Here is a 26777-nt window from a genome sequence, read left to right as displayed (position 1 = left end):
TTTTTAAAAAAGGTTCAGCTATAAATCATAAAGGAAGTCGAGAGTGACGTTAAGCTGCTAGCTGGAAGAGGATGGAGCAATGTGGTAGGTAAATTTTCATTAGCTATTAAAAAGAACAAAACAATCCTCTCAAAACTTGCAGTTTTTCATGTTTTGACCTCCACTCAACATGCCATTAGTCTATAGTTTATATAAAATACTCCGATTGTGAAAACTTGTCAAAAGTTGCGTGGTTTGTGCTGCTGTAAGACACAAGAGGTTTAATAAATGGAATCCGAAATTCCATTCGCTTGTGGTCCTAATGGCTGTAAGCGTTCGTTTTAGAAACTAAACTGTATTTAGCATTTCCTGAAGGAGGCCCCTAAAGCTGGGGGCGAGGCAGGCAGAAGGTGTTTGCGTTGGCAGGGTTTCTCGCCAGGACAGCGGTATCTGCCGGGTGCGCTGTCGGGACGCGGGGGCATGCCTTGTCGCGGGAGGCGGCACTTCAGAGCAGTGAAAAGGAGTCACCCCTAAAGCAGGAGGCAAGGGTATACAAAGAAGGGTAGAGAAATTAAAGTAGGCTGGAGAATGATAAAGTTGAGCTCTTTTTTTTTTTGTTGCTGATTAAAGAGGTGGCAACTTGAATGTATGCCGTAGAGGCTGAAAAAGAAGGAATTCTGTTCATAAATGCTCTATGTGTGACGTGTAAGATTAGGCAACTTAGTTACAATTACAAAATATTGGTCGACTGATAATGTAAATCTTGCTTTCTGTAAAATCGAATTTCATGATGTAGTGAAAAGAAAGTTTTTAAAATGTATCTGTTTCAGTAATTCACACTTTACAGCAAGTGTGATGTAAATACTGACCTGTTTCTGAAGTAGGGCTATAATTTTGCATCGCTTGATCAGGTTCTTTCCGACTGTTTCTCCTCCTAATCTTCTGGGCAAACAGCCTAGCTATCCTTAAGATAAATAGGAAGACGTTTAGCTGACTCAGTCCAGTTTTGCTTGGATGGATGTTTGTAGATTTGTAAAGATGTGTATTCTATTTTGCAGGCCAAATACGTGTTTGGGCAACTTTCCTCTGCATTAGATGCTAACACTCTAATATTTGCCTGTCGACAGGAATTAAAACATAGGAAGGGATTGGGAGCATCTGTACGTGCTCAGCAGTAAACAGAGCTGATGTGGAAAGAACTGATGAGGCACTGCGGCTGCGTTACGGGGCGTCGGGGGGTTTCTTCTGCCCGTGGCTCGTCCTCCTGGCCTGGAGTAGATCTGCTTGACTACTGCCCTGCAGTTGTTTTCACCAGTACATCACTTTTGATTTATAGCTTAGTAGAGGACCTCCTGAAACATCTCTTAATGTGATTTTTAAAAAAGTACACTAACTTTGGGAGGTGGCAAACCTTATATAGAGGAACTCCAGGCTGCGGAGCTAACGTCAAATGTATAACCTATTATAACTATTTAGAGTCTTCAGAAAATCTGAGAAGGTGTTTGGCTTGTAAGTCTGGGGCAGTGACAAAACCTCTTTATGTGAGGACATGAAATACTTGTATAAAAATTTGGTACTCTTTGTAGTTACATGTTATCTTTTATTTGAGATGATGAAAGGATAGACTGGGAAAGAACAGTTACTCATGTGATACAGATCTGACACTTCAGGTTTGTGTTGCTTTTCACCGAAAGGCTGAGCGGTTTGCAAAATGCTTTTATTTTATAGATTGGGCATTGAGGCAGACAAGTGTTACGTGGTGTAAATCTGCTGAAATTGTTTTCTTGCTCTGTGAACCAGAAGGTAATCAGGTGTCTGGGACAACCTTTTGCTAGACACGCGTTTCCAGGAACTTATTCAGACAAATATTTATGACTTGTGATTTGCTTGCCACAAGCCACATCCATCCGTAGAAGCACTCAACACTGAACAGGTGAACTTAGGAGTCCTGTGTCAAATTACCTGGAGTACTTCTATCCTTGTCCAACCACATTTTTGTGGTTAATGTGTGCTAATTAAATGCTAGCAGCACAGCTGAAACCAAACAGCCGTCGGACTCGGAGTGCTATGGGCTGCCAAGACAAGTCTGTAAATGGTAGGAGACTTGCTGTTCTGGGCTTGTGCGTGAGCTTGGCTTAGCACGTGTCCCTTCGGTGACACTGAGGAGTGCTTGGGCTTCTCTGACTTGCTGTATAGCACCCTGCCTGTGTTTAAGATCACCAAAAGAGAAAGAGGAGAGAAAGATTGTGGGTTATAACAGAGATGGAGAAATGAATTTTTTTAACGGTTACTTAATGTCATGGTTCAGTTCGTAGCACCTTGGAAGGTACTGTGAACTCCCTATCTGCCCCCGAAATCTTCCCCCTGATCAGAATATTTTTCTCCAGGGATTCCTTGTTCCAGTTTGGCATCCTTGCTGTAACTGCTGTGAATCCCATAACTGACAGCCTCCTTGTTTCCTAGATTGCAATGGACTGTTAACGCTTCTTTAAATATTAAGGCTTCAACAGTGAAAGATCCATTTACTGAGCCCGAGTATGCTTCTGGTCTAACTGCGTGTATTTAGTGGCATGAATATACAGCTTTTAAAACTAAGCAGGAAAAAAGGTGACTGAGTGAAATGATCATCAGATCAGGTTGGAGAAACTCAATCCTATGTGGATGGCTTCCAGGATAGGTGTTACCCATACTCTTTACTTTCAGCGGCTTGTGTGCACGTCACGAGTACTGTCACACTACCTTCTCAGTTTATATTGGATTGACTTTCATAGAACTTCAGAGCACTGGATATTCTCCGTGGTAATGCCTGAAATTCCCTTCTTGTGCAGCTCATCACATAATGTTGAGGAGGAATGGAAAGTATAACACAGCCTTCTGACTTGGGGAAATTATTAGTGTGGCATTTTTACTATGATAAAACAACAGTGAAAAAATTTTCCAAAAAGTTGCTGAATTTCAGCGTAGAGATTATGTTGAGGTACACAGATTAGTTCCACTCCTGAACAGGTCATGTAGCTGTGCCTGATGCAGGAGTTCTGTGTCATTAGATGAGACGTGAGATATTAATAGAGATGAGGCTCTTTGCTTATCAGTGATTTCTGTAGCCCTGACAACACTGAGTAGTGCTTGGGGCTAAAATCTACCAGTTTGGGGCAGCAGGGAATTAACTGTCTGTATTAATTGGCAGTAAATTAAATCAGTCTTCCCCAAATCGAATCTGTTTTGCCTATGATGGTAACTGGTGAGTGATCTCCCTGTCCTTATCTCGACCCACAAGCTTTCATTGTGCTTTCTCCCCCGTCTTGCTGAGGAGGGGGAGTGAGAGAGCGGCTGGGTGGGTACCCAGCAGCTAGCCAAGGTCAGCCCGCCACACTAGAGTAAGTACCCTGAGGAGCTGACGCAGTTAGTGAGTGGAAGGAGGGGACCTTTTGATATATCCCTATGATCATAACTTGTGGGAGAAAGGGGGTAAGCGGTCATCCTGAGGGTGCTGATGCTTTCAGTTCTGAAAGGCCTCGGTGACCTAACCAACGTGTATGTAGATAGCACCGTCATATTTAAATGAAGCATACAATATTAATAAATTAGTTTCCAACCCTCAATGCTTGATTGCTTTGATGCTTCAAACTAAAGCTTGGAAAAAAGTTTATGATGTTATTTCTCAGTGTGTGCATGAAGGAATTTCCAGGAATTGAGGGACTGTCTTCATTACATTTGACTGTTAGTATGTTATTTTCAGCGTAACTTTGAATTTTGACCAGATGGTTGGTTCTTTCCCTAGATGTAAAGGCTTGAAATTTTTTGGCTAACGCTTAACCCTTGTTCTGCCTCTTTTGTGTTTAGCATTGAATTACAGTGAGACTTCATTGTCCTTAGACGATTTGTCCTCAGATCTAGATGTTGTAAAAACTTGTGTGAATCTTAATCTAAAAGAAGTGGAAGGACTTTTAGGTATGTCTTGATTGCTAATTCAAGAATGGGCGGGAAAAGGGACCAATATTTACCGGTAGCCCCCGCTAATTTTTGTTGCAGCAAAGAAAGAGGAGTTCTAAACTTCAGTAAAACCTCCAAACCTACCCCCTGCCTCAGATTTCCGTGTTCGCGTTGCCTTTCCATCTCCGTGGATGTTGGAGAAGTGAAGTGCCTTGTTTTGCTGCAGCGTCTATTCCTAACTTACTGGCAGCAGCTGTACTATGAAAGGTTGCTATGCTACATGTGCACTTAAGTTTATGCATGGCTATTTTTAAACTGTCACAAGGTAAGGCATGCTTTTGCTTAAGTTGTCTTGCAGCAGTACACACCAAGAATTATTAATGTTCCTAGAAGTAAAGAGTTCTCGTTTTATTTTGAGACTTCATGCACCTCAAGCGAATTACGGTCTTTATGGCTAAAAATGGTGGGGAGAAAAACTGCAGTTTCTTTTACAATCTGTGACATCGTAATTTGTTGTATCTGGGCAAAACAGTATCAGCTTTTGGGTGGGGTGTTTGGGTTTTTTTGAGACTAGATATGTATAATTGATGTGGGTTAATCTATTAATACCATGTTTATGAGAATTCCCATTGTCTCTGGGATAGGCTACATAGTTAGGTACTGAATAATATTTAGTGCAGTAAGTTCTTTTATTAATAAAAGCTTCGTAAGCAGATGGTGGAATTTTTGTTCTGGTAAAAATAGACATCTGACTGCAGCTTTTATTTCTGGGATGCAGCATCTGATTTTTTTTTTCTTCATAATTTTTTTTATTTTTAAGAAGAGTTACCAAACGTACAAGACTGCTTTTCTAACCTTGTTTTTTGTTCATCGCTATACTATAGATCATAGATTTCAGGGGAATGGTAGTGCGGTCCGGTTGTAATTGTAATGGCTTTTATGTCTAAACTTGTACAGTTGCAGAGATGCTTGACTAACCTCATGCTAACCTAATAATAATGAGCTGTACCGAGGAGGGTGACTTACATTAGCGTAGACCAAACCAAGTTATGTTTTAAATGCTCGTAAGCGCTGCTGTTACGGCGTTTAGCCAAAAGCAAAAGGTTCCTATCAAAATTCTTCGTTGTTGAACGCTAGTTCTGAGTCTTACCCTTCGTTTTAATTTGCCGTAGGTGTATATTTGCCTTTGTTATGGGAACAGAGTTTTTGTTGGAAAAGTCCTATTGCTCTGGGCTACACGAGGGGCCATTTCTCCGCTCTGGTTGCCATGGAGAACGATGGTTATGGCAATCGAGGTGCTGGTGCTAACTTGAACACTGACGATGATGTTACTGTTACTTTTCTGCCGTTGGTGGACAGCGAGAGGAAATTATTGCACATTCACTTCCTTTCCGCCCAAGAGGTAAGGAGCGGTCGGGTAGCGGGTGGCCCTTGGCACAGCCGCTGCTGCGCCGTGGCCTCGGCAGCCTCTGTAGCCCCGCACGTTTTTGTAGTTCGAGGAATGACAGGGAGTATGCTCTTCTGGTTAATTAACACTGCTCCCTTCCCCATCATTTGAGGTGATGCTGAAAGATATTTTCCCGCAAGTTTGATGCCTGTTTATAGCTCTGTAAATGGAACGTAACTTCGCTGTGTGTGTGAATACAAGCGCACCTTGAGAAGGGCCCAGAAATAAGGATTCTGACACTAACACGGGACTGAAATAGGCCTTTTTTTTAAAGGATGCAACATAAATACTGGCCAGTAGTTACAGCATGCTCTACCTCTTTTTTTTTTTTTTTTCATGAAACTCAACTCGTTTCTTCTTTAATAACTATGATAAAGATGGGGAACCACTTCAGTAAAGTGTGTACGTGGAGGAACCTGAAGTAATTTCAAAAAGTGGATATCCTGTAGATAAAGGAGAAAAAGCATGGGCTTTAAGTCTAGAGAGGGATATTTTTTCAGCAGGCCACAACATTTGTTATGTCTTACAAGAGGAAACGTTGCATGTCAAGAACTGCTAGACTCCTAAAAACTGCTCTGTAAAGCCAGAAGGCTCTGTAGGCCACATCCTCCTTATATATTGTGCCTACCATAAATAATGAGTTGCTCACAACTAACGGAAGTATAGGAAGGCTATATTGGAAACGCACATCTGAAAGATTTAGAAGGAAAGACTAGCCGGAGAGTATTTCCAGAGCCTTCAAATTCTGGTTGAAAACACAGCGTGCATCAGTTTGGCTGTCGGAGACCCCCAGCTGCGGCGCGGTAGCATGCTAACTCTGTCAGCTTTGAAAAGCAACTGCGTTGCTCCTCGAGCCTGGGCATTTCGGAGCATCGCAGGCGGCTTGCTTAACGTTGCTGGTAATCTTTCAAGCCTCATTCTCAATCTGTTTTCTCTCCCCCAAAGATAGGTAATGAGGAGCAGCAAGAGAAGCTGCTCCGGGAATGGCTGGACTGCTGCGTGACGGAAGGAGGGGTTCTCGTTGCGATGCAGAAAAGCTCTCGTAGGCGCAATCATCCTCTGGTCACCCAGATGGTAGAGAAGTGGCTCGATCGCTACCGACAGATCCGCCCTTGTACATCCCTTTCCGACGGCGAGGAAGATGAGGATGATGACGATGAATGATGATGAAGAAATTGTAAAGAAGATTACCAGCGCAGAGTGTCTGACCCGGAGTTAGCGTTGTGCTCTAGCAGTTCGTTGCGGAACGACCCAGTTCTAGGGGAAAAGTGCTGTTAAAGGATTTTTCTAACCAGCATGGAGAGAGCCTAGAAGCTCATCTGCTGCGTGGAGAGAGCGAAATGGGCTGGACTGCAGTTTGTATAAAAACAAAGAAACAAAAAACAGCTAATTTTATTATCAAGACAGAAAAAAACATTTTTCTTTCTGATTGTAAATCTGTCTATAAATGTACCGCATGTGGTTGTGTAAGAGGTTGTGTAATAGGAAAAGTATACCAGCATCTTAATTATTGCAAAGAAATTTTTCAAATAAGGGCACTTATGAAAGCACATGTTAGATGGATCTCTCTTCCCTCCGAGGCTCTTTTACAGTAGAACTTGGTATTCTACGTCACCTTCTAGATACTCTGGCACATTTCCATGAAAGGCCCTTTTCTGTGAAATCTCACTAGTGCCCAGGTCAGACTGTGAGGTTTTTTTTGTTTGCACAAAACATCCACAGCAAGTCATAAGCAAAAATACATTCATTATTTTACTAATACTTTAGTTACTGCTGTGCCCATATAATAAAATCTAAACTCTACGGAACAAACTGGAAGAGAAGCTAAATTTTTCATTGAGTGAAATGATTTGTTTCCTAAAAAAGTCTTTTGGGTTTTTTCTTTTTTTTTTTTTTTTCCTTTAATAGTTAATAGATTCCTTTCAGTATATGTAAGAATATTTATTCAGACAAGTGACCTAAAAGATAGGGATTTTATTCCAGTGAGCATACACTAAACAAAATTGTGTGAAATTTGCAAAGTCAGACATGATCGAGAATTTCATATTGTCAAAACTCCGTCTTGCTGTGATACAAACTATGTATCATTTTATCATTTCTTCTTTCATCAACTTAAACATTGCTGCAAATGAAAAAACACCTTTTTAAAGGGTTACTCCTCGGTCATTCAATCTAGTGAGAATACACTCGGCAGTTCTAATTAAAAAGAAGAATCTATGCTAAAGTTGTTTTTAAAAGCACCGTGTTATATATTTCTCAGTATGTAAACCTGGGAATTTCTTGCATGTTGATTGATGTGGCCATACTTAAACTTATGTAAGTTCCTAAGATTGTAAGTTCAGAGTATATTCTCCAGTAGAAATTTTATTATATTTGATAACTTTAGCCATGTAACCTGTAATGGATAAAGTTTATCTAAAAATCTCACTTAAACACTAAAGGTTAATGCCAGTTTTTACATATACAGTGCAATTCAGGTTGTCTTGAAAAGCACTTTGGATGGTGTGGTGGTTGAATAAGGAATTTTGCAGTAGATGAAATTGTTTTCATTAGAATTTGGAAAGAAGCCCCATAGCACATATTTTTACGTAGTTCAGAGCTATGGAAACCCTGAGGAACTTGCTGCTTTTTGTTCCAAATGCTGCTTAGATGGTGTTGAAATGTGCACAGCTCCTCCATAAACTTGGTGTCGACACCAGAAGTATAGAAATAATGAAGTACTGTATTAACTTAGCGATTTTTTTTCCCCATCACAGATTCTATTGAGGTTTATTATGAAATGGCTTCACCTTTTTTTGGCCATTACATCTCCTCTGATCGGTGCATGCGCAAACTTTCAGGTAAAAGAATGCATGCTTCTCTGCACTGTACGTACGAGTCCCTGAACTAAGCAGGCGAACCGCAGATACTGAAGAGGTTTGTCACAAGCATACGGTCCTGTTTCAAGTTTGCTTTCTAAATTGGTATTTTTTTTTTTGTCCTTTTTCTTACCTTGCCGTGAAATCCTTTTATACCTTGTCTAGCTGAGGACTTAAAGCTTTTCTGTCAGGGGAACTGAATGCAGAGTAAGCTGGGATGAGAATTTCCGTGGTCTGAGCTGGCTGCACCGTGGGCTCGGTGGCATCGTTCGTCTGTCGTGGTGCAACCCAGTACCCTTCTAGTTCAGGACTAAGTATGCCAGCTTTAGAAGTTCTCGTTCAGGAACCAGATCGCTGTAAATTCAGATCCTGGCTTACCCAGGAGTAGCTTCCCTGTGCAGACCGTGATTTGAATGGACGAAAGGATAAGCTCCTACCTTTGGTAGGCTACTCCAAGGGGTGTGCAAAATGCCGTGCAGAATTGTAACATCCCCCACTTTGCTTTCTGCAGTACTGTTCCGTTGAAGGAAGTAAAGCTTCCTCGTAACATGGGGAGAAAAACCAATGTGAAAGTCTGCCTTGAGCCAAACGGGATGAGCACGCCTTTCCCGAGCTCCCGTTGCTGCGCGGGGGCAGCCGGCCTTGTGGCCCGAGGACCCCCGGCCCCGACCAGCCCTCGACCGTAGCCAGTGGAAGCTCACCCTGCAGTCAGTTCAGCCGTTTTTCAGAAGCATGCACCGTGCTCTCCGATATTTATCTAGCTCTGGTATGAGGGGACAGTCCTGGTACTTCGGAGCTCTTGGCTTTCCTATCATCATTGTTTTGTTCTGATGTGCTGTACGATGGTATGTTCAGGTTAACGCGCTTCCCAGGTCATTTCGGAACTGGTGAAGTATCTTTTTTTCAAAATCAAAGTAATCCAAACCTCATGTACCTGTAGATTAAAGAGATGCAAACCCCTGCTTCGTGCTAGCACAGTAGTCAGTGTATGTTCATGGGTTCTCTCCTTGAATTACAGACTTGAAAGTTTACAAATACTGAGATTAATTTGCAAATGCTACCTTGCAGCTTGTCAGCAAGTTCTGCTCCTTTAGCCAAGTATATATATATATATATATATATATAAAATCGGGTTTCTCAGTGTTACTTTTCTCATATTATTGCTCGCAGTAGCACACGCTTTCCTAGCACAGAACTTGGCTTTTCATTGCTACCTCCTTTACATCTGGTCGGTTTTTTTCTGGTTTTATTTATGAATTCCTCGGTGAAAATCCCTGTATTTCTTTTGTTTTTAATATATTAAAATTTAGTAATTCTGGATTCTTCCAAAGTTCTGCTGCATGGCTTACGGCAAATATTACTAGATTGTGTTTACTCCATTAACAAAATCGGTTTGTGTGCATTTACAGACCTGTATTTAATTGCCGCTTTTCCTTCTTTCCCCTTTTGTTCAGTACTTCCCTTAACCCCTTTTTTTAGGGTGTTTTTGTGTGTGTCTGTCACCTTCAAGCTGCTTTTTTCAAGCTACTTTGACACCCATCATCAACGGAGAGCCTCCCTGCCAGCCTTCCTCGAGTGCCACAAGAGCAGTACGGCCGTCGGCAAAGGGACGGCACAAACCTTCCCCAGCAGCTCTTTACCTCCCGTTCCTTTGCCCGCTCATTTTCCGTCGGAGAGCTGCCGCTTCCCGGCGTGTCGGCGTGTCTCGATTGCCAGGATCCTCTTCCCTTTCCGCTTCCATGGATCTTCTCCGTGTGCGTTTTGCTGGTGTTTGCGCTGCGGGCGCTTGAGACCCAACGGCGGAGGGGACTCCTAAAACCGCAGTCTGTTACTAAATGTGTCCTTAAGCTTGTAACCCTTGCGCTCTCTTAATTTCTGCTCGTCGCGCTTGTAGCACTTCGGTAGGAGCCGTCTGCCGACGTTTGCACCCGCCCGTGGTTTTGGTTGGGTGTTGGATGATAACGCAGAGCAGTTGCCGTTCGGGGGGGGTCTGAGCGAAGCCCCTCGCCACTGGCAGCGGGCGCGCGAGATCCTGCGACACGGGGAAGCGCTTGCACCCAGCTGGGATGCAACCGCTTTCTTAAAACCAAATGAAAGTACCAGAGCTAGGTTATTTTTAAAACAACTCTAAACCTTAACAACGTTTTCCTCTTGGTTTTTACCGTCATTTCAGTGTTTCCCAAACACCTTCTCTGTAAGTAACCCGTTTTATCCTCCTGGCTTCTCGTGGTGTCCGTGGATATCGCTGGTGTGCTGTGTTGGTCACTGGCACAGTGGTCACTCATCAAGGAAAGCTGACCTCTTTTTTTTTTTTTTTTTTTTTTAAATGTGTCTGAAGCTGGTAACTAGTTTTCGGTTTAATTTAAAGCCAACAAAATACAGAGTTTTGTAACCTAGACACTTTTTGGTTTCAGCTTTTTTGTGGTCCCTTTCCAGACCGGGCTCTCGGCCGCGTCCGACGCCGTCTGCGCTGGGTGGCAAGGAAAGAGCGGCCTTCTGCCTCGCGAGGCTTGCAGCTGCTGGCGCCTCTCGGGCGCGTTTTCGGCTTTGTTCCCTAGTGGTTTGTTAACGCTTCCTTTTCTTACGTACAAAAAATGTTGAGGTGTAGCTTAATGGAAGCCACGGTGATCTTCTTCCACCTAGGCTGCGTATAATGTCGCACTTGATGTGAAATATTCACAAATTGTGAGTAAGTTTACAGCTTGTGGATAGCACCACCTGGAAATCTGGATAGGAAACAAACTCCAGCAACCGTGTCCCCAGCAGCGCGATTTTAAAACTGACCTGGACGCAGCAAGCTTGCACCGAGCTTCCCCTGCGCGTCTCCAGGCCTGCTGCAGGGAGGCCAGGGCCCGTCCTCGGCCGCCGCTCTCCGTACGAGCCCGCGAGCGGCCCCGGCTGCTGCTCCGGCGCCGGAGGTTCTGTGTCGGACTCGAGGAAAACTTACCCACGCTCCGCTGCGAAAGGGTGCTCGGCGTCGCAGGAGGGCACAGAGTGGTCGGAGCTGCGTTTCTGTGCCTTGCCTTCAACTTAAAGCATCAGTCAGACTGCAGCCAGAGCTCTTACCTTTCAGAAATTATAGAAATTTTATCACTTTTTATTGAAAACTGCACTGAACGCTAAATGTCCACCTTTACAATAAACAAATACAGTAACGGTAACACACTAAAACAAAACATACTTCTGATAGCCATTGGTTTTTTTTTTCTTTTTTTCTGTTTGGGACAGCTTAAGGTTTTTCTTTTTTGTCACAGAAACAGGAATGTACCCATACAAAGGCTCAAAATAGGCCATCTTTTTAAAAACAAAAAGGCGATGATTCACAAAAGACTATGAATATAACATGTAACTAGCTGATACAAATCTAATAGGATTTGTTAAAATCAGTCACATCTAATAACACATTTTGAAGTGTTCTTGTATAAAATATCACGTGAAGAAAAGAAGACTTTTATCAATGTCTAAAAAAGTGGGTTTTGTTCATAGACAGTCTGACAAGTTACCATAAAAAGTGTTTCCTGAGACATAAGGAAATGCAACATTATTCTTGAACCCTTTCCAGCTCAAGACTTTTTCCACTTGATAAAATAGCTGCAGATTTAAAACTGAGAAAATATATTTGAGTACAAATAGTGTGTGAAACTTAATACTTTCTTCTTTTTTTTTTTTTTCTTTTTTTTTCCTTTTTTTTTTTTTTTGTTTTTCTTGCATCATTGCCGGGCGTAGGTGAATGCACAGCTACTTTATTCAGTGTATTGGGCAGAGAAGAGCCTGGCGGTTTGGTTTTCGTCAGCCGGGGAGGGCAGCGGCCGTGGCCGGGAGCCCTTTCTGCCCTCCCGGTCCCAGGGATCCCGGCTGGAACTTAAACCTGGCAGGAGAACCTCGGTTACGCGGCACTGGCCCTGTGAGACTGCAAAAAGGATTATTATTATTATTTTTTTCTTTTTTTTCTTCCACTTCTAAGCCAGTACTGATGCCTCCCGTTAGAAGAGGTAACCAGATACAAGAGTAAGGAAAGGGCTGAAGCCACATAATGGTTTCCTCTTACATTTCTAAGTTAACTCTGTAAGGATTGCTCAATGCAGTGGTTTGAAAACAGGTGCGGAAGCCCTGTTCTTCCCAAGGAACTGAGGGAAAAAAAAATCTATTTTTATTCATGTGATTGATGCACAGATGAAGGAAACTTAACACACAATAACAGAAGTTGATCATTAATGTATCACATCCTAGTTTTCAGCGCTTCAGTAAGCAGGTGACTTCTTCAGGGCTTCTCCCCAGTCTTGACTGCTATCGCTTTGTCGTTAACACTGGAACATCAATGATGCGTCTGTCCAAAATCAACGTTACAAATTTCGTATCAAATTCTTTTTTTAGTTCATGTATAACTTCTTTTCCAATGTCTCTTGGTCCCAAGTTTATTGAATGATTTTTTTTTTTTTTTTTTTTAAATTATCTGCTATTGCTCGTTGGGATGTTCCCTGTTGTCCCCGTGTTTTGTGGGCTGGTTGGGAGATGGAGCTTGGGAAGGATGTGCCACTGTGGGAAGGTTGTGAGTAACAGGGATGCCTCCGGGAATGATGCCCTCCATAGCTGCCGGTATCCCTCCCGGTGCGACGCTGACCATCCCAGGTGGATACCTGGGAGAGGGGACAGAGAGAGGCAGGGTTGTCACGGCAGAGCTCGCCACTGCCAGCGCGAATCGCCAGCCCCCATGGCGGGGCTACGGGGAAACCGAGCAGCAAAGAGATTCCACTTCTCTACTAGAGCCCACTTTGGGTTTTCTTTTAAGTTACGAAGGATAGCGCAATGTGGGTCAAAATTGCTATCTGTCATTTAACATCCACGACACCTCCTCCCTTCCTTCCCTGCTGGCGGCTTCGGCTTCCCACTCGTGCAGGAGCACCAGCGGTGGTGGCCGTAAACGCCGACACCGTCGCCTCGTGAGGCTCCGTGTTACGGTCAGAATTACCTGAAACGAGCACTGGTGTAGGCTTCACGCCCAAGTTCAAAGCAGAGATTTGCAACCAAAACTTGTGTACATAAGGGGTTGGGTTTGGTTTTAACCCTTGAGCAAGCTGTGCCTAACGGAGTATTTGCGTGCTGGCACTACTTGATGAGCCAGGACAGTTTCTGCTTTGAAAGGGTTTTGTTTCTGTAGAGTACTTTCTCATACATGTCAAACCCCAAACCCTCCAGTGACAGAGGAGAGATGAGGAAGATGATGATAGCGTCAGCTTGTTCTAAACCTTTCTTGCAGTTTGTCTGAACTCCACACTTCTTTAATACTGAAAGGACATACTAGAGCTGTGATACCATGACCTATACTAACAACTTCCTGGTGCTTCACTGCATGAGAGGACAAATAATTTTGCCAATCATCAGCTGAGGGAAAAACAGAACAAAGGTAGGAATGAGCAGCAGCCAGCTACACGGACTCTTCTCGGCAGGAGAAGGGCACTTTCCTTATCCGCGGGCTGGTTGCAGGCCCTGATCCTGCGGCGGGGAAAGCTGAGCGTACCCCCCCCCGCGGTGGGAGATTTGAATTACCTGAAACCTTTATGCCTAAAACTGAAGTTTCTTATCAGCAACGCCTGACTCCTCAGGTGTTTTTAAAAGCTGTTGGAACAGAAATCACTTGCTTGGAGTGCTTTTCCAAGATGCCTGTACATTGAGGCATCCCGTTAAGAGATGGGCACAAATTAATTTCCTTTAACATAAACCAAATGTCCTTGACAAAAGGAGCCACGTCAGACTGGAAGCTAGTACAAGAGAAAGGTAAAGTGCAGAGGAGTGAGTACTCCTCTCCAAGAGGGACTCTGGCTTGTTTTGCAGCTCATTCACTGGACACAGGACAGCAGCGGCCACTGCGACGAACAGCAGTTACCGCGCAGCGCTCGCGGGAGCCCATCCGCTCCCTTCCCGCCCCGCCTCGGGTTGTGTTTTCTGTACCCCCATACAGCGTGCGACCAGCAGGGAAGGGTGCTGGCCGTCACCCCTGCGCCTGTAACACCGCTTTGCCTTCGGGACGCTGGTTTCTCTCCGCTCTTCTGTTTCTTTCCCTCTTCCTTTCTACTGTCAGGTCTTTTTTGTGCAGCTCTTCCTACAGAGCTCCAGCCTGGCCTTGGCTGGGTAAATCTGTATCAGCTCTAAACACTCCCACACGCCCACGGTGAGGAACAGGTTGGCCACAGCTCTTGGGTCAGCGGCCACCACGATACCGGGGCTGCGACTTGCTCTGTACCTTCTAACTGGTTGTTGAACCATGAGACAACCTTTCTCTTTTAAAAAGGCTAATTCCTTGAACTGGTTAAGGCATCGTTCTGAACGCTCTCTGAAAGGCCAAGCGCCAGCACGCTGACTTTGTCATCCCTGCGTGCGAATGCCTCTGGGCACCTACACCTGGTCGGTGAGTTTTCCCTCTGGGGAAGGGGAGCTGCGTCTTCCTCGTGTAACCAGAGCACAGCTGAAAAATGGGGTTGGATCTGGTGCGTCTTCCTTTCTAAAAGCAAGGTGAATGATACATACTCCAAGAAATGACACTGGGTTTGAGGAAGGAAAAAGAAATGAGGATTTCCTGAGCTGTCCACAGGGAGGACGTGATGTGGGGGCAACGAGGCCAAACCCCTCCATCTGTTGGACGCGTGGGGCCTGAGGGACCCGGCCGCAAGCGGTGCCGCCATCGCGGGGAGGAGGGGGGTTCTGCCTGCCCGCCAAGGCGCCGAGCGGACCCCAGCTGCCAGCTTACGGGGCCGCGGCTCCCGAGGGGCTCAGCAAGGCTGGAGCACCCTGCAGCGGCGGAGGTTAAGCCGGGAAGCCGAGGCTTGTCCCCTGGGTAACGGCACTGCTCGCGCAGGGAGCGGGACCAAGGGGGATGCTTTCCCCAGGTCTGGACGCCTCAGCCCACAGGCTCTGCCAGTCAAAGCGAGCGATGGCTGCCTGCGACCTGCAGGCGGCTGGGAGCGTGCGGGGCCGTGGCACGCGCGTCACCCGGGGCCTCGCCCTCTCGAGGGCTGTGCTGCCGGACGCGCTGCTGCCTGCCCCTGCCCTCTCGCACGACCTGATGCGCCCCACGGGTTGGTTTTTTTTTTGTATCAGAGTATTTTTGGCAATGGTGAGACGCTGAAGGCTGCTCGTGCTCCAGCTGAGTCCTCCTGCCTAATGTCTCCATCAGTGCGCTTTGAGCCGTCCAAAGTGGAGCAATAAGGAACCTTAATCTCAGGGATTTAGGTGGAAATTAGGCCACCTGGCTACGGACCTATCTTTGGAGTTTTCACCCTGGCGTGTTACCCCACAAGCTGGGCCGGGCTCACAGCCCAAGCAGTCAGCGCATGGGGAGAAGTGCAGAGCAAATCTGCAATCGCTTCTTCAGTTTAGAAGTTACATCCTGCTTGTTTATGGGTCTGGGGGTCCTGGCGCTTACCGAGATGCCACCCAAGTGACGGCTGGCCCACCAGCACAAAGGCTTTATCAACGGGAGGCTTCATAAACCCGCGATCAAATCAAGCAGCGTTAGTAATCCCAGCGATGTGGCTGCTGGTCCCCAAGGAGGGGGACTCCGCAGGCACCGGCCGAGCCAAGGTAGAAGCCGGTGCTTGGGCTTTCGCGCTGACTTTGCAGCTGGAATCCCAAACCGTACCTCTGGAGGGGAACGGGCTGCTGCCACGGCCTCTTCTCCGGCTTACCTGTACGTGGCACCATTGAGCTCTGGATGAATTGCTTGCTGATCTATTACTGACCACGGAGCCGTTGTGACAAAGAATTCCTTATTCACGCAGTTTCTTAGGCTTTCTGGGATGCGCCCTGGAGTTGGTAATAAAGGTAAGTATGCGTCAGGCGAGTCCTAGCTTTATCGCCTGCTAATAACAAGCTACAATTTTTCCATTTCACTGTACTTGTTAGTACAAAGGCGGGGGAGTCACGGAAATCCCGTATCCCTTGTTTCAGGAGGATGTTTTGGCTGTCCTGAGGTGCAGGGTTGGAAACCAGTTTCCGACCCCGAGTCCCAGCTCTCTGCTTTCACAAAAGCTGTTGCCTTGAGCCAGCTGGTTTCAAAGCAGAGGCCAGCCGGACATGAAGCTATGCCATCCAGGTTAGCAAGGGGGGCAATTTTTAGGACAAGAGAACCACTCGTTTGCTGGATTAGCGTGCCCACCATCTCGGAGCAAGCTCAGTTACAGCAAGAGCTGCTCAGAGGTGCTTTCAGGGTTTTGTGATTTGGTTTTGGCATGCAGTCAGCTGTGGTCTGCACCATCGTTTGGGTTAGCACCACTGAGAGGGGCAGCAATTATGGCTTCACTGTCCTTTTCTTCCCAGTCACGGCACCAGCCTTTGGCGTGCTGCACAAGCGCCCCGCCCCATTGATTTAAAAAAACCCAAAGAAACCAAAACCCACAAAAAACCTTCACCCAAGCACAAACATGCCCGAATGACAGACAAGTAAAGTTTGGTTTCTCAGCTCTTTTGATAGGAAGAAAATGAGGGTCAGACCCCTTTCCCAGTCTCCTGGGGAAGGTGAAGCCCTGTCTCTACCCCTCCTGGCTCACAGGTGAGCTAACCCCAGCTTCCCCGCGGGGCTGGGTACCTGTGATCGCACGCCGTATTTCAGTAGCAGCAGCTTCTCTCATCTCTAGTGACGCCTGCTCGCTGTACCAAGCGGTGTGCGGAGTACAGATTAAATTAGGAGCATCTTTCAATGGGCCTTGAGCAAAACTGGGAGCAGGGAGGAAAAAAAGAAAGATTAATCAATGTTTAAAAAGAGAATAAAATATGTTATGAATAGCAAAAGGCTTGTGGCCTGCCCTCTGCGTACGCAAGCCTCAGTCCCCAGTGCCTGTGGCACCTGGGCTGGAAGGAGCCCAACAGCAACCTGCCAGCCCGGAATGGCCATGGAATGCCCCAAAACAAAGAGCCAACGGGGCTGAAAACCCAGCCCCCTGGGTGGTTGTTCCTGGTGTTCCCAGAGGAATACAGGCCTGGGGGTGTCTCTGCAGCAGCCTGGAGGTGCGGGGACAGGTTGCAGGTCACCCAGCACAAGGTGGGAGCGGGTGGACACGGGGGTTCCCCCTTTGTAGGAGCACACTTCCTTTTTTTAAAAATCCTTTCTGAAAACACAGGCAACCCACTAGTACCACCCCCATCCCCAATCTGCGGCGAGAGGAGCTCCGCTCCTGCTTACAACCAACCCCTTCCCAGCTAGCAGCAGCAGGCTGCGGGCAAAAATGCCCAACCCTCAACGCAGTACATTTGTTCTCATGCACTAGAGAGCACTTTTTTAAAAACACAGGCTGATCGCTTGTTCTAAGCGCCCAGCGTCCCTTCAAACACCGGTAACCCTGGTGCTAGCCCACCCCCGAGGCCTTAAACCAGCAGGACTGTGTGACAGGGCATGCGGCGGTGGTGTACCCCTGGCCACGCCAGTACAGACGGCAACCCAAGGAGAAGCCAGAGCTTTACCTAAACGGTTCGGACTCGTGCACGTCAAGCGCCGCCCCTCGTATCCGTCCCTCCTTCAGGGCTTGAGTTAAGGCCTTCTCGTCCACCAGCCCCCCACGCGCCGTGTTCACCAGGAACGCTCCCTGCCTCATCTGCCGGCGGCCGGGGAGAGATGGGAGTGAGCTCGGTGCAGCGACCCGGTCCCACCCCTGCCCCGATGCAGCAGCAGGCGCCCTGGGGTGCCCCTGGCCGGGACTGCACCCCGCTTTTCGTGCTGAGCGGCTGTGCTCCTGCCCCAGAGCGAGCCCCGTCCCGGTGCATGTGGGTTTTCTATGGAAAGCCCAGCTCTGGCTGGTACTGGCAAACAAAACCCGCTCCCACCATCACTTCCACACCATGGGTGTCGGGCTTGCTCACCTGATAGCATGCTACTCCCTGGTAAACACCACGGGGAGACAGATGGGCTGTTGGGTGCAAGCAGCTATGTCAGAAGCAGCCCGTAGGCACTAAGGCACTGGCTTGCTGTGGCCATGACCGCAGACGGACTCACGGCCAGCACTGACGCTTGGGGTTTGCCCACTGAAGAGCAGAGCGCTCTCCTCGGTCGTGTGCGCGAGGCGAATTACCTGTTTAATCGTGAAGTCGTTGATGAGGTGGTGGTTATGTTCGTTAAGGTTACAGTGCAACGAGACACAGTCGCTCTGGTAGAGCAGGTCCTGGAGCGTGTAGACCCGCTGGACTCCCAGGGACCTCTCTATCCCGTCCTGCAGGTACGGGTCATAAAATATCACGTTGAAGCCGAACGCCTTGGCTCGGACCGCAACCGCCTGCGCAGTGCGACCTGTGCATGAAGGAAAGAGAGGGGTTAATGTAACTCATTCCCACTGCCCTCACTCCAGGCGGCTGAGCTGCCCCGTGGCCTGACGCCCCCAGCCTGGCCTGGGGACGGCCGTGGGGGTCCCCTGGGACCTCCTGGGCTCCCCAGGCAGCCGCTGAGGGGCTGCGGGCTGGAGGGCAAACCCAGGCCACCTTGCACAGGGAGGGCTGTGTTTGGCTCTAGCAAAGGTGAGATGCTTGCGTTAAATTTTCTTTAAAAAATGAACAAAATGAAGAGTGAGGCCATAGGCACCTGCCGGCTCACGGCCGTTCGAACACGTGGCACCACCCACGGCAGGCAGGTCTGGCAGGGAAGGCCCAACGTGTGGGTCAGCCCCACCGACGTCCAGCTCTGGACATCGCAGAGAAACAATCCTCTGCGGCGCTGTGTCTACCAAGAAAAGCCAAAAAAGGAAAGAAAGAAAGCACCGCCTTTTTTAGGCAACTTGTTTGTGATAGGTTTTTCAGCCTCTCGCTGCACGGCCGGTTAATTGGGCATGACGAAGACAACTGTCGTGGCTTGGAAGCAAAGGATTGCTACAGCCACTGTGCTGGGGGAGGATGTCTGCGGCGTTGCTGGAGCCCCCCCTGCCTGTCCCCGCCACGGGCTGTGCAGGCTCCGCGTGCCATGCCTCAATTCTTTATTTTTCTGTTAATTTTTCCAGCTAGCAGCAGCGCGGCAGCCCAGCACGCGCCTGGTTAGCGGTGCACAGCAACGTTCCCCTGTGCATGCACACACCCGACGCCGTCCCCGTGCACCAGAGATGCATGGCTGACCGGGAGACATCAGCTGGGTGCCTGCAGGGACGTCCAGCTGCGCACACACAGCTGGGCACGCGCTGCAGCCCTCACCCTGGCCCTGCCAGACAGACCTGGGCTAACCCGCATCTCCTGCTCTAACCTCACCCACCCGCCTTGCCTCAGTTTCCCCATTTAAACATGCGTATACGCTAGTTTTTTTGCACGAATTAGCCGAGGGCTTTGCAAGACAGCGGCGCGAGGCAAGTGGGGAAAACGGCTGCTGCACAGAAAGCGAGTGGAAATAGTGCTGCGCCGTTTGTGGTCTCCCTCACCAGCAGCCACCCTCCAGCAGCCAGAACTGCTCCCGAACCCGGCACCTCGCCAAATCTCTGCTCGCATCTCTGCCGCTTTGCGTTTGTCCGGCCACCAAGTGCTTCTGCTGCCTGAACGCACCTCCTGAACCATCTTGCGATGGCTGGACTTTGCTCCCAAAAGGGATATCCAAGAGGGCTGTCAGCAGAGGTGCTGACGCTCCCTCTGATGCCGAAACTCTCTCTAGCTACGGGTGAACTGAAGACAGACTTCGTTTTACACAGCCCTGCCACCGTGCAGGGCAGAATGGCTCAGGAACACTCGGGCTGGTGTAGCTGTGGCTCAGGGACGGGGTTTTTCCGGAGAGGACGGCAGCACTACCAGGTGCGGTCCCTCCTGGGGCACTGCCAGGTTTCACCAGCACTCCTCCAAGGGCTCACAGCCAAGGCTCACAAAGTACAGCTCCTTCCCTGAAAAAGCAGTGTAAGATTCACACCGATCCACTGTTCTGGGTTTGAGAACACTCATTTTAGGTCCTTCCTAGGGCAGTGAAGTGGCACTGAGGCTTCCTCGAAGGCTCAACGTGGGGCTGGCAGCACTCCACGCGCCATTCGCAGGCTGCCTGCTGCCCTTTGCCAACGTACCGAAGCCGATGAGGCCGAGCGTCTCCCCCCTGATGCGGGCAGCGCCGGAGGCCACCTCCCGGATCTGCTCCACGCTCTGCACCCGCGTGCCTTCCCGCAGCGCCTGGTAGAGCCACGTGTTTCGCCGGTAGAGGTTGAGGACGTGGCAGACGGTGGAGTCGGCCGTCTCCTCCACGGCGGCCGAGGGGATGTTGCAGACGGCGATCCCTGCAGAGGCAACAGCACAAAGCACAACCGTGGCTCAGGGGGGGCAGCCCCGGCCGCCCGCCCCACCGCTTCCCACCCAAGCAAAGCAGAGGGGCTCCTGGCCCTTCACCCTCACATCTCCCACCCAGCCCATCATTTTTTAAGCATTTCGAGTAATGTTTTCCCAGGACGTGCACGGTGTACGCACAGCAGCCTGAGATCTCTGCAAAAGTCTCATTACCGTGAGCGGTAATTGCTCAGGGGTCCCTACACCTCGGCATCTCTCTGGAGTAAGGATAAGTGCAGATTTCAAGTGCGATAGCTATGCAGGAGTAACTCCAGGAGCAAAAGTTTGTTTTGCAATAGAAAGGCTTATTCTTGTTTAATCTACCTTTCTTACATCGTGCTGGCAGAAGTCACTCCTTTTCCCCAATAAGGCTGTTCAACCATTAAATTATTTAGGGACCAATAATTGGGTGCACTCGAGCAGGATGGTGCGCCAGGTCAGCGTGGCAGGGCCAGCTTCTCCTTCCACCACCAAGTGCCAAAACAGTCGACTCAAAACACGCCTTGGTAAGCTTCCACCCGCCACCAACGTCCCCCACACTGCTGCAAGGGGAACCAATCACTCCTGCCACAACATTCGGAGGCTTTCCCGAAATTTGGGATGGGAAGGAGGCACGGCTGCGCTGGAGCAGCTCTTGTACCCCTGTACCACCGCTGCTGCACACCCCTGCCTGAGCCGGCATGGGTCTCGGTAACAGACTTTTTGTCCCTTTGCCACAAAAGGTTCATTTTAAACCGCTGCGTCCCTGCTCGGAGCGGTGAGTATTAAGTGCCTGGAAAATGCCTCCCCAGTCATCACCCCGTCCAGGCTCTGGCTCAGTGAGAGTGTGCTTCATTTCACGTCTATTCAGCAGAGCAGTTAAGCACATGCTTATATCCCACTGGATTCAATGCGATTTAAACACACGTTTAAAGATGGATGTGTATTTAAATGCTTTAAAAGAGTGGACTGGGGTCTTTGAGTAGAACCCATGGAAAAACAGGAGATAAAGACAGAGTAAGATATTCAGAAAATCCCCTTCCACTGCGAGGGGCACTGATTCAAAATTGAAAAATCTGTTTCCCATCCCCCTGCCAATCTCCCTGCTCCCAGGAACCTGTGTTTCTGTTTTTAAAACTGTTTTCCACCCTGTAGCTGTTTGGAAGACCTGCAGAAACCAGGAGACAACTGACCGACCCTACAGGGAGAAAAAACCCACTGGCAACCAGCCCCTGAAAACACTGTCCACCTCCTCTCCCTTTCAGGCGACAGGGACACGATGCTCTGCTCCCTGCAAGCTCCTAAAGCTGATGCTGTCTCATTTGACATCCCCCAAAGGGAACTTCTGATTTACCTCGGGGACTCCACTGCAGCCCAGAAACCACGCTGACCACCTGCCCAAGCCCCTAAGGAAGGGGAAGGGAGGGTTTCCCGAGAAGACCACACGTTTACGTGCCAGGCAAACTGCTCCTGCTCATTTGTAGGCAGAGGCCGTGGGTGCTCATGGGGAAGAGACGAGACAAGAAGGCTGGAGGGCGATGGGCAGCTCTGCCGAGGGTCCCCATCACCCACCCATCACCAAGCTGGCACTTGTCCCTTTTCTGATGGACCGCTCGCTTGTAGAGCTGGATGAAACCAGGCTGCCTTCCCCACGAGCTTCTTACGCTGTTACTTATTGCCGTGCTCTCAGGAGCAGGAGCTGCCGGCACTGGGGGTTAAATACCCACGGTGGAGGTTTCAACGCCAGCATCTTGTTCTGGGGGTGTCTTCTACTGGGTCAAAACTAGTCAGATTGGCCAGCCCGGCCAGCGTGGCTAACAGCGCACGGCCAGGCACCGTGTTTAGACACTGGTCATTTATTGACTGCACAGTTTAAAAACTACCTTATGGAAAGCAATACCAATTAAACTTTACGCTACATTTGTGGGTAGTCATTACATTTTCTACTCGAAACCACATCATTTGGCCACCCAATTTGCCAAGTATAAAAAGAAGGATTATACTGCAGATTCCCATTAGTTTATTCGTTATATTTTTCCTTTCTTGATGTTCAAAGCCTCAGAACATTGTTATAATGGATAATAACAATAAGAGTTAAAAACATGAAGAAACCATTACACTGAGAAGATACTGTTCTCCTCTTGAAAAAAAATAATTCGCTATATTGAGAATTGCTTTTTTAGGAATGACTATTTGAAACTCTCTTATCGCAATTATCCTTGCAAAATGGCTCACGTGAAACGGCTGTTATTCTTCACTTCCCCAGAGATAACCTTTAATACAAGATATCCTAAACACTATTGTAGGGCTCCTTGATAGACTGAATCCTGGGAGCAGACGATCAAAACCGTTTGTAACTCAGCTGCTAAAATCACGGATACAATTAAGCTCTTCCCATTGGGGGTGTGCAGATTGCCAAAGGTCTCTGTGACCATCCAAACCAGTACGGAAATGGGGTGGCCCCAGCACAGTCTGACAGCCATGCAACGCAGCCTACATGCACCTCCCGAACCCGGGTGTGCAGAAAAATTCCATTGCTGGACACAGGGGCTCCTTTTTGAAAATGTGTCCCTCCCTATTTTGGCAGTCCACATAGCATGACCCAGCAGTAAATCTCTTTTTCAAGATCCTGAGGCACCTTTGATGAGATGGCAAAGGAGGCAGCAGCAACCCAACACGCAATTCCCGCTCCACCGTCCGACATGTCGCCGTCCCAGCCGTGTGGGCATAACTCTGAGAACCAGATCAGATCAAAAGACTAATCTTGCTTAACAAAATACAATAAAACACCCTTCCTCCAATTTTTCTAAAGCGAGATCAACTCTCCTGTGCCAGAAACAGAACAGCCATACCAATATCCATCAGTACAAGGGGGCACCTGGAACTGGGGACAATGTGGGAACGAGGGACTCAGATGGGGCAGTTTTAACATAGTGTGAGCCTAAAAGCTGCCTTCTAAAACTGCACCGTTTTGTTTACTTCATGGTCAACTTTTCTTGTCGTAATATTCTCTACATGCAAAAAATGTGAACCGCGCCTGCGATTGTAAGGGCTGAATCAAGCCCCTTTGGGAGGTCCTGCCTGCAACTCGGCTTTGCCAGCACGCTCCCCTGGGAAGCAGCAGGTACTTGTGCTCATTTTAAAGACTCGGAGGGATGTGGGAGGGAATTGTGGTGCAGAGCTGAGACCTACCAAGCTCCCCCGCGGCTTTGATGTCAATGTTGTCGTAGCCACTGCCTATTCGAACAATGACCCGTAAGGCCTTGAACTTCTCTAGATCTTCTCGAGTCAGCGTGATGGTGTGGTACATCATCGCCCCAACAGCTTCATTTAATACCTGGAACAGAACAGAGATGTCAGGAGCCACCAGGACACCTGGAGGGGACGCCGGCAGCTCCTGAATCCAGAATATTACACAGTAAATTGTACATTTTTACCGCTGACCTACTGTCTGACCCAGGCGTGGTGCAAGCTGATGCTTCCAGGTGTCACCAAAACTATCAGGGGTGTGACCTACCGACACCGAGGCCATTCCCTTTGGGAACAGACTGGATGGATATCTGAAAATTATGATGTTACATCTGGGGAGACAAGGCAGAGGAAAACTGAGCCTGTCGCTCACCCAGACCCTTTTCCAGGTGGTTATCTGCTAATCCCTCTGCTTCCGACCAGCAGTAATTCCGCTTTTAAAAAGGAATTAGGTTTTATGGCAGTATCTATTGTTTCTGAACACAACTGTGTGTCACTCATAACTCCTCGACCTTCTTTTGTACGTTGGAAGTACAAATACCTGTCACACTGTTCACATTAACCTTTCCTGTACCTAAAAAGATCTGTGTGAGGCTGTACAGCCACGTAAGGCCGTACTCCGTCCCCTTCAATGGAGATTCAAACCTTCGTCAGTGCTCACCATAAGCTACCTCGGTGCTCGGGAAACCCAAGACCTATCCAAATTCTCCAAGACTGGCTCATCTATCAATGTCTCATAAAAAACTCCATCCTCCTTCCCCCGCATTTAATATTTGAAGCACGGCAAAGATCAGCACTGATGCTCTTTGTAGTTCTCTTTCCCAGATCCTCAAAGTTATTTCTGATCCCTTCAGACCTCATTTGAGTTATCTAAATGTGCACAAAGAATACTTTTAAAACACGTATTTACAATAAGCTGAGCTTCCAAGCAGAGACACCCATCCACACTGCACGGATCTGCCTGCACGCTGCCCAGACCTCACCCGCTCGCTGCTGGGGAGAAATGAGCTGCTGAGGTGCAGCCAGCACCCGAGGAGACCCATCAGCTGCAGCGCGGGATGGTGCCAGCAAAGCCAGCCCAACTGCGCCGCGCCCCGGGGAGCTGCAGAGCGCCGTTACTGCTGCGCCGAGCAAGCCGACTTCAAAAAAAATGAGAAATGTTAATAATATTGATGTAAAAAACTGATGCTGAGAGATAAGGTGACTTTTTTTTTTTTTTCCAAAATAACATCTGGCTTTTAAAACAGCCTCACTGAATTTTCATCTACAGCGACTTCTATTGATGTTATCTGCTGATGGTCTCAGAGCGTGTTCTGGAGATGAATTGGAAGAGGAAGGCTCGAGCACACCGTCCCCCCGCCCCCGCCCGCGCCCCTCACGTTACCTTCTCGTGAATCTCCTGAGTTGATTGTGCGTCACAGAATGCCACCGTCGCCAAGTCCTTCAAAATGGGCATCTCCACCGTACAGTCCCTCCCGTCCAGCAGTGCCACCAGCGGCCGGGGGTGCATGGGGCCGTTCATGATCTGAGGGCGAATACCTGCAAGCAGAAGGAGCGTGGCTTTTACACCGGCGGCAGCGGGAAGGTCCCCCGGCGGCGGTGGTGCCTGCGCACCGTTCCTGTGTCAGGTGAGGGGCAGCGGCACCTGGTTTCAGCTTGCAAAACAAATTTCGGGTTATGATGGCAATGCAATGCAAAGTTTAGCACAAGGTCTGGTTTTTCCTCTGGGAGTATGGCCGCAGTTTTGCCCCAGATGGAGAGAAAACCCAGGGAGACTTGCTCCAGGGCAGGGACGGACAATCCCATTTCAGCCACCTGTGACTTTATGGGGATGTATCTCCACTAGTGCCCATCCTCACCGACACAGGCCACGTTTCAACCAGACTGCGTAAGCCAGAGCTGCCGGCCTCTTCAACCGTTTTATTTAGCATCTTAGGAGCGAAACCCAAGCCAGCAGTAATTTTTTCCCCTGCCTGCAGGAGGGCCAGGGTTTCGTTCCGCAGATGTACACTGGCACGTGGTCTGTTTTTTTAAGGAATGACTTTACCATTTTGATCACCTCAGAAAGACAAGTCCAAACATCCATCCACTAAAAAAAAACGGGTTACCGGAAAATCACAGAAAAAGCAGGACACCGCAGACCTCTTTAGCAAACAGGCATATATTCTGTTACATTACCAACTACCAAAAGGCTTCAAGGCGGGGACGGCGAAGCTCAGCTTGGTCTGTAAAACCAAACCCGGTCTATCCCTGCATCCCGCGGGATGCTCTGGGATGTGCGGCTGGAGCCCACGTGAAGGACCTGCACGCACAGGATGAAATGGCTGCAGGCCCCGCTCCGCCACGGCGGCGAGGGCGCTCGTGCCAGTGCAGGACATCGCTCTTCTCACGCTTACACACACCTCGTCGTGGGCTGCTCCCACGAAAATATGTGTATTCAGGGGTCTGCTCAGCTGTGCTGAGTTTTTCTCATTTCACAACGACATGTTTTCCAGACTGAGGTGAGGAAAGGAACAATCACCACCGAGGGCCGCAGAAGGCTGATTTTTATATCCTATTTATTGCTCTGCCAGGGATTAACCGGTTCATTTTTGGACAAGTCACTTAGAAATTTCTACATTTCGCTCTACCACTCGGTAAGGGCATTTATTACATTAGGACTGTACAAAATCTCTCAGCTATCTTTTTTGGCTACACAAGGCAGTTTCTGGGAAAAGCGCAGGTGGGGGAGTGGGTGTTCTGGGCACCGAGTGATATTTTATTTCTGCGGCCGCACAAAGAGATGGCCAGGCTTGGGGGATTTGGGTTCAAACCTTCAAGCCCCCTCACAAGCAGCCTCAGAGAAGCCCCTGTCCTTACCAAAACCCCCCCTTCTGCACAAGAACCTTCCAGGGCTACCAGCCAACATCTGTATCGCCTTTAAGCCTAGTGGGTGCGTGAGCCTTTTATTGAGGGGCTAACAGACACAGTAACGCCTTCACCGTTTCTGAGTAAGAGCGTTTTTCCCTGCCACTCTACATCACAGGTATCACTACTTACTCGCAGTAAAATTGCTGATGCTGGTGAGCTGGACC

General features: G+C 48.4%; 2 protein-coding genes across 12 annotated transcripts in view; one reads left to right on the top strand and one right to left on the bottom strand.

The window, feature by feature from the left end:
• Window positions 1-7222, top strand: part of ZRANB1 (zinc finger RANBP2-type containing 1) — a 44827-nt gene extending 37605 nt beyond the window's left edge. For 3 of the 4 annotated variants that reach the window (XM_082310801.1, XM_082310803.1, XM_082310802.1), the window contains exons 10-11: window positions 5085-5314; window positions 6305-7219. In XM_082310801.1, coding sequence (XP_082166927.1) covers window positions 5085-5314; window positions 6305-6523 — 449 coding nt within the window. In that variant the 3' untranslated portion in view covers window positions 6524-7219. Of the gene's footprint in view, window positions 1-5084; window positions 5315-6304 lie in introns of all 4 variants that reach the window. The other variant, XM_082310804.1, reaches the window with a different exon arrangement.
• Window positions 7223-11347: 4125 nt separating this feature from the next.
• The window catches only part of CTBP2 (C-terminal binding protein 2), a 145157-nt gene continuing 129727 nt past the window's right edge, over window positions 11348-26777 (bottom strand). For 7 of the 8 annotated variants that reach the window (XM_082310808.1, XM_082310809.1, XM_082310810.1 and 4 more), the window contains exons 3-10: window positions 25088-25242; window positions 23647-23791; window positions 20223-20429; window positions 18276-18490; window positions 17671-17801; window positions 16799-16926; window positions 15900-16017; window positions 11359-12854 (exon numbers count right to left, since the gene is read on the bottom strand). In XM_082310808.1, coding sequence (XP_082166934.1) covers window positions 12674-12854; window positions 15900-16017; window positions 16799-16926; window positions 17671-17801; window positions 18276-18490; window positions 20223-20429; window positions 23647-23791; window positions 25088-25242 — 1280 coding nt within the window. In that variant the 3' untranslated portion in view covers window positions 11359-12673. Of the gene's footprint in view, window positions 12855-15899; window positions 16018-16798; window positions 16927-17670; window positions 17802-18275; window positions 18491-20222; window positions 20430-23646; window positions 23792-25087; window positions 25243-26777 lie in introns of all 8 variants that reach the window. The other variant, XM_082310814.1, reaches the window with a different exon arrangement.

Source organism: Platalea leucorodia (assembly GCF_965183815.1).
Source record: "Platalea leucorodia genome assembly, chromosome: 4".
Classification (NCBI taxonomy): Eukaryota; Metazoa; Chordata; class Aves; order Pelecaniformes; family Threskiornithidae; genus Platalea; species Platalea leucorodia.
The sequence above is the reverse complement of the archived record's forward strand: the minus strand, read 5'-3'. Positions and strand labels throughout refer to the sequence as shown.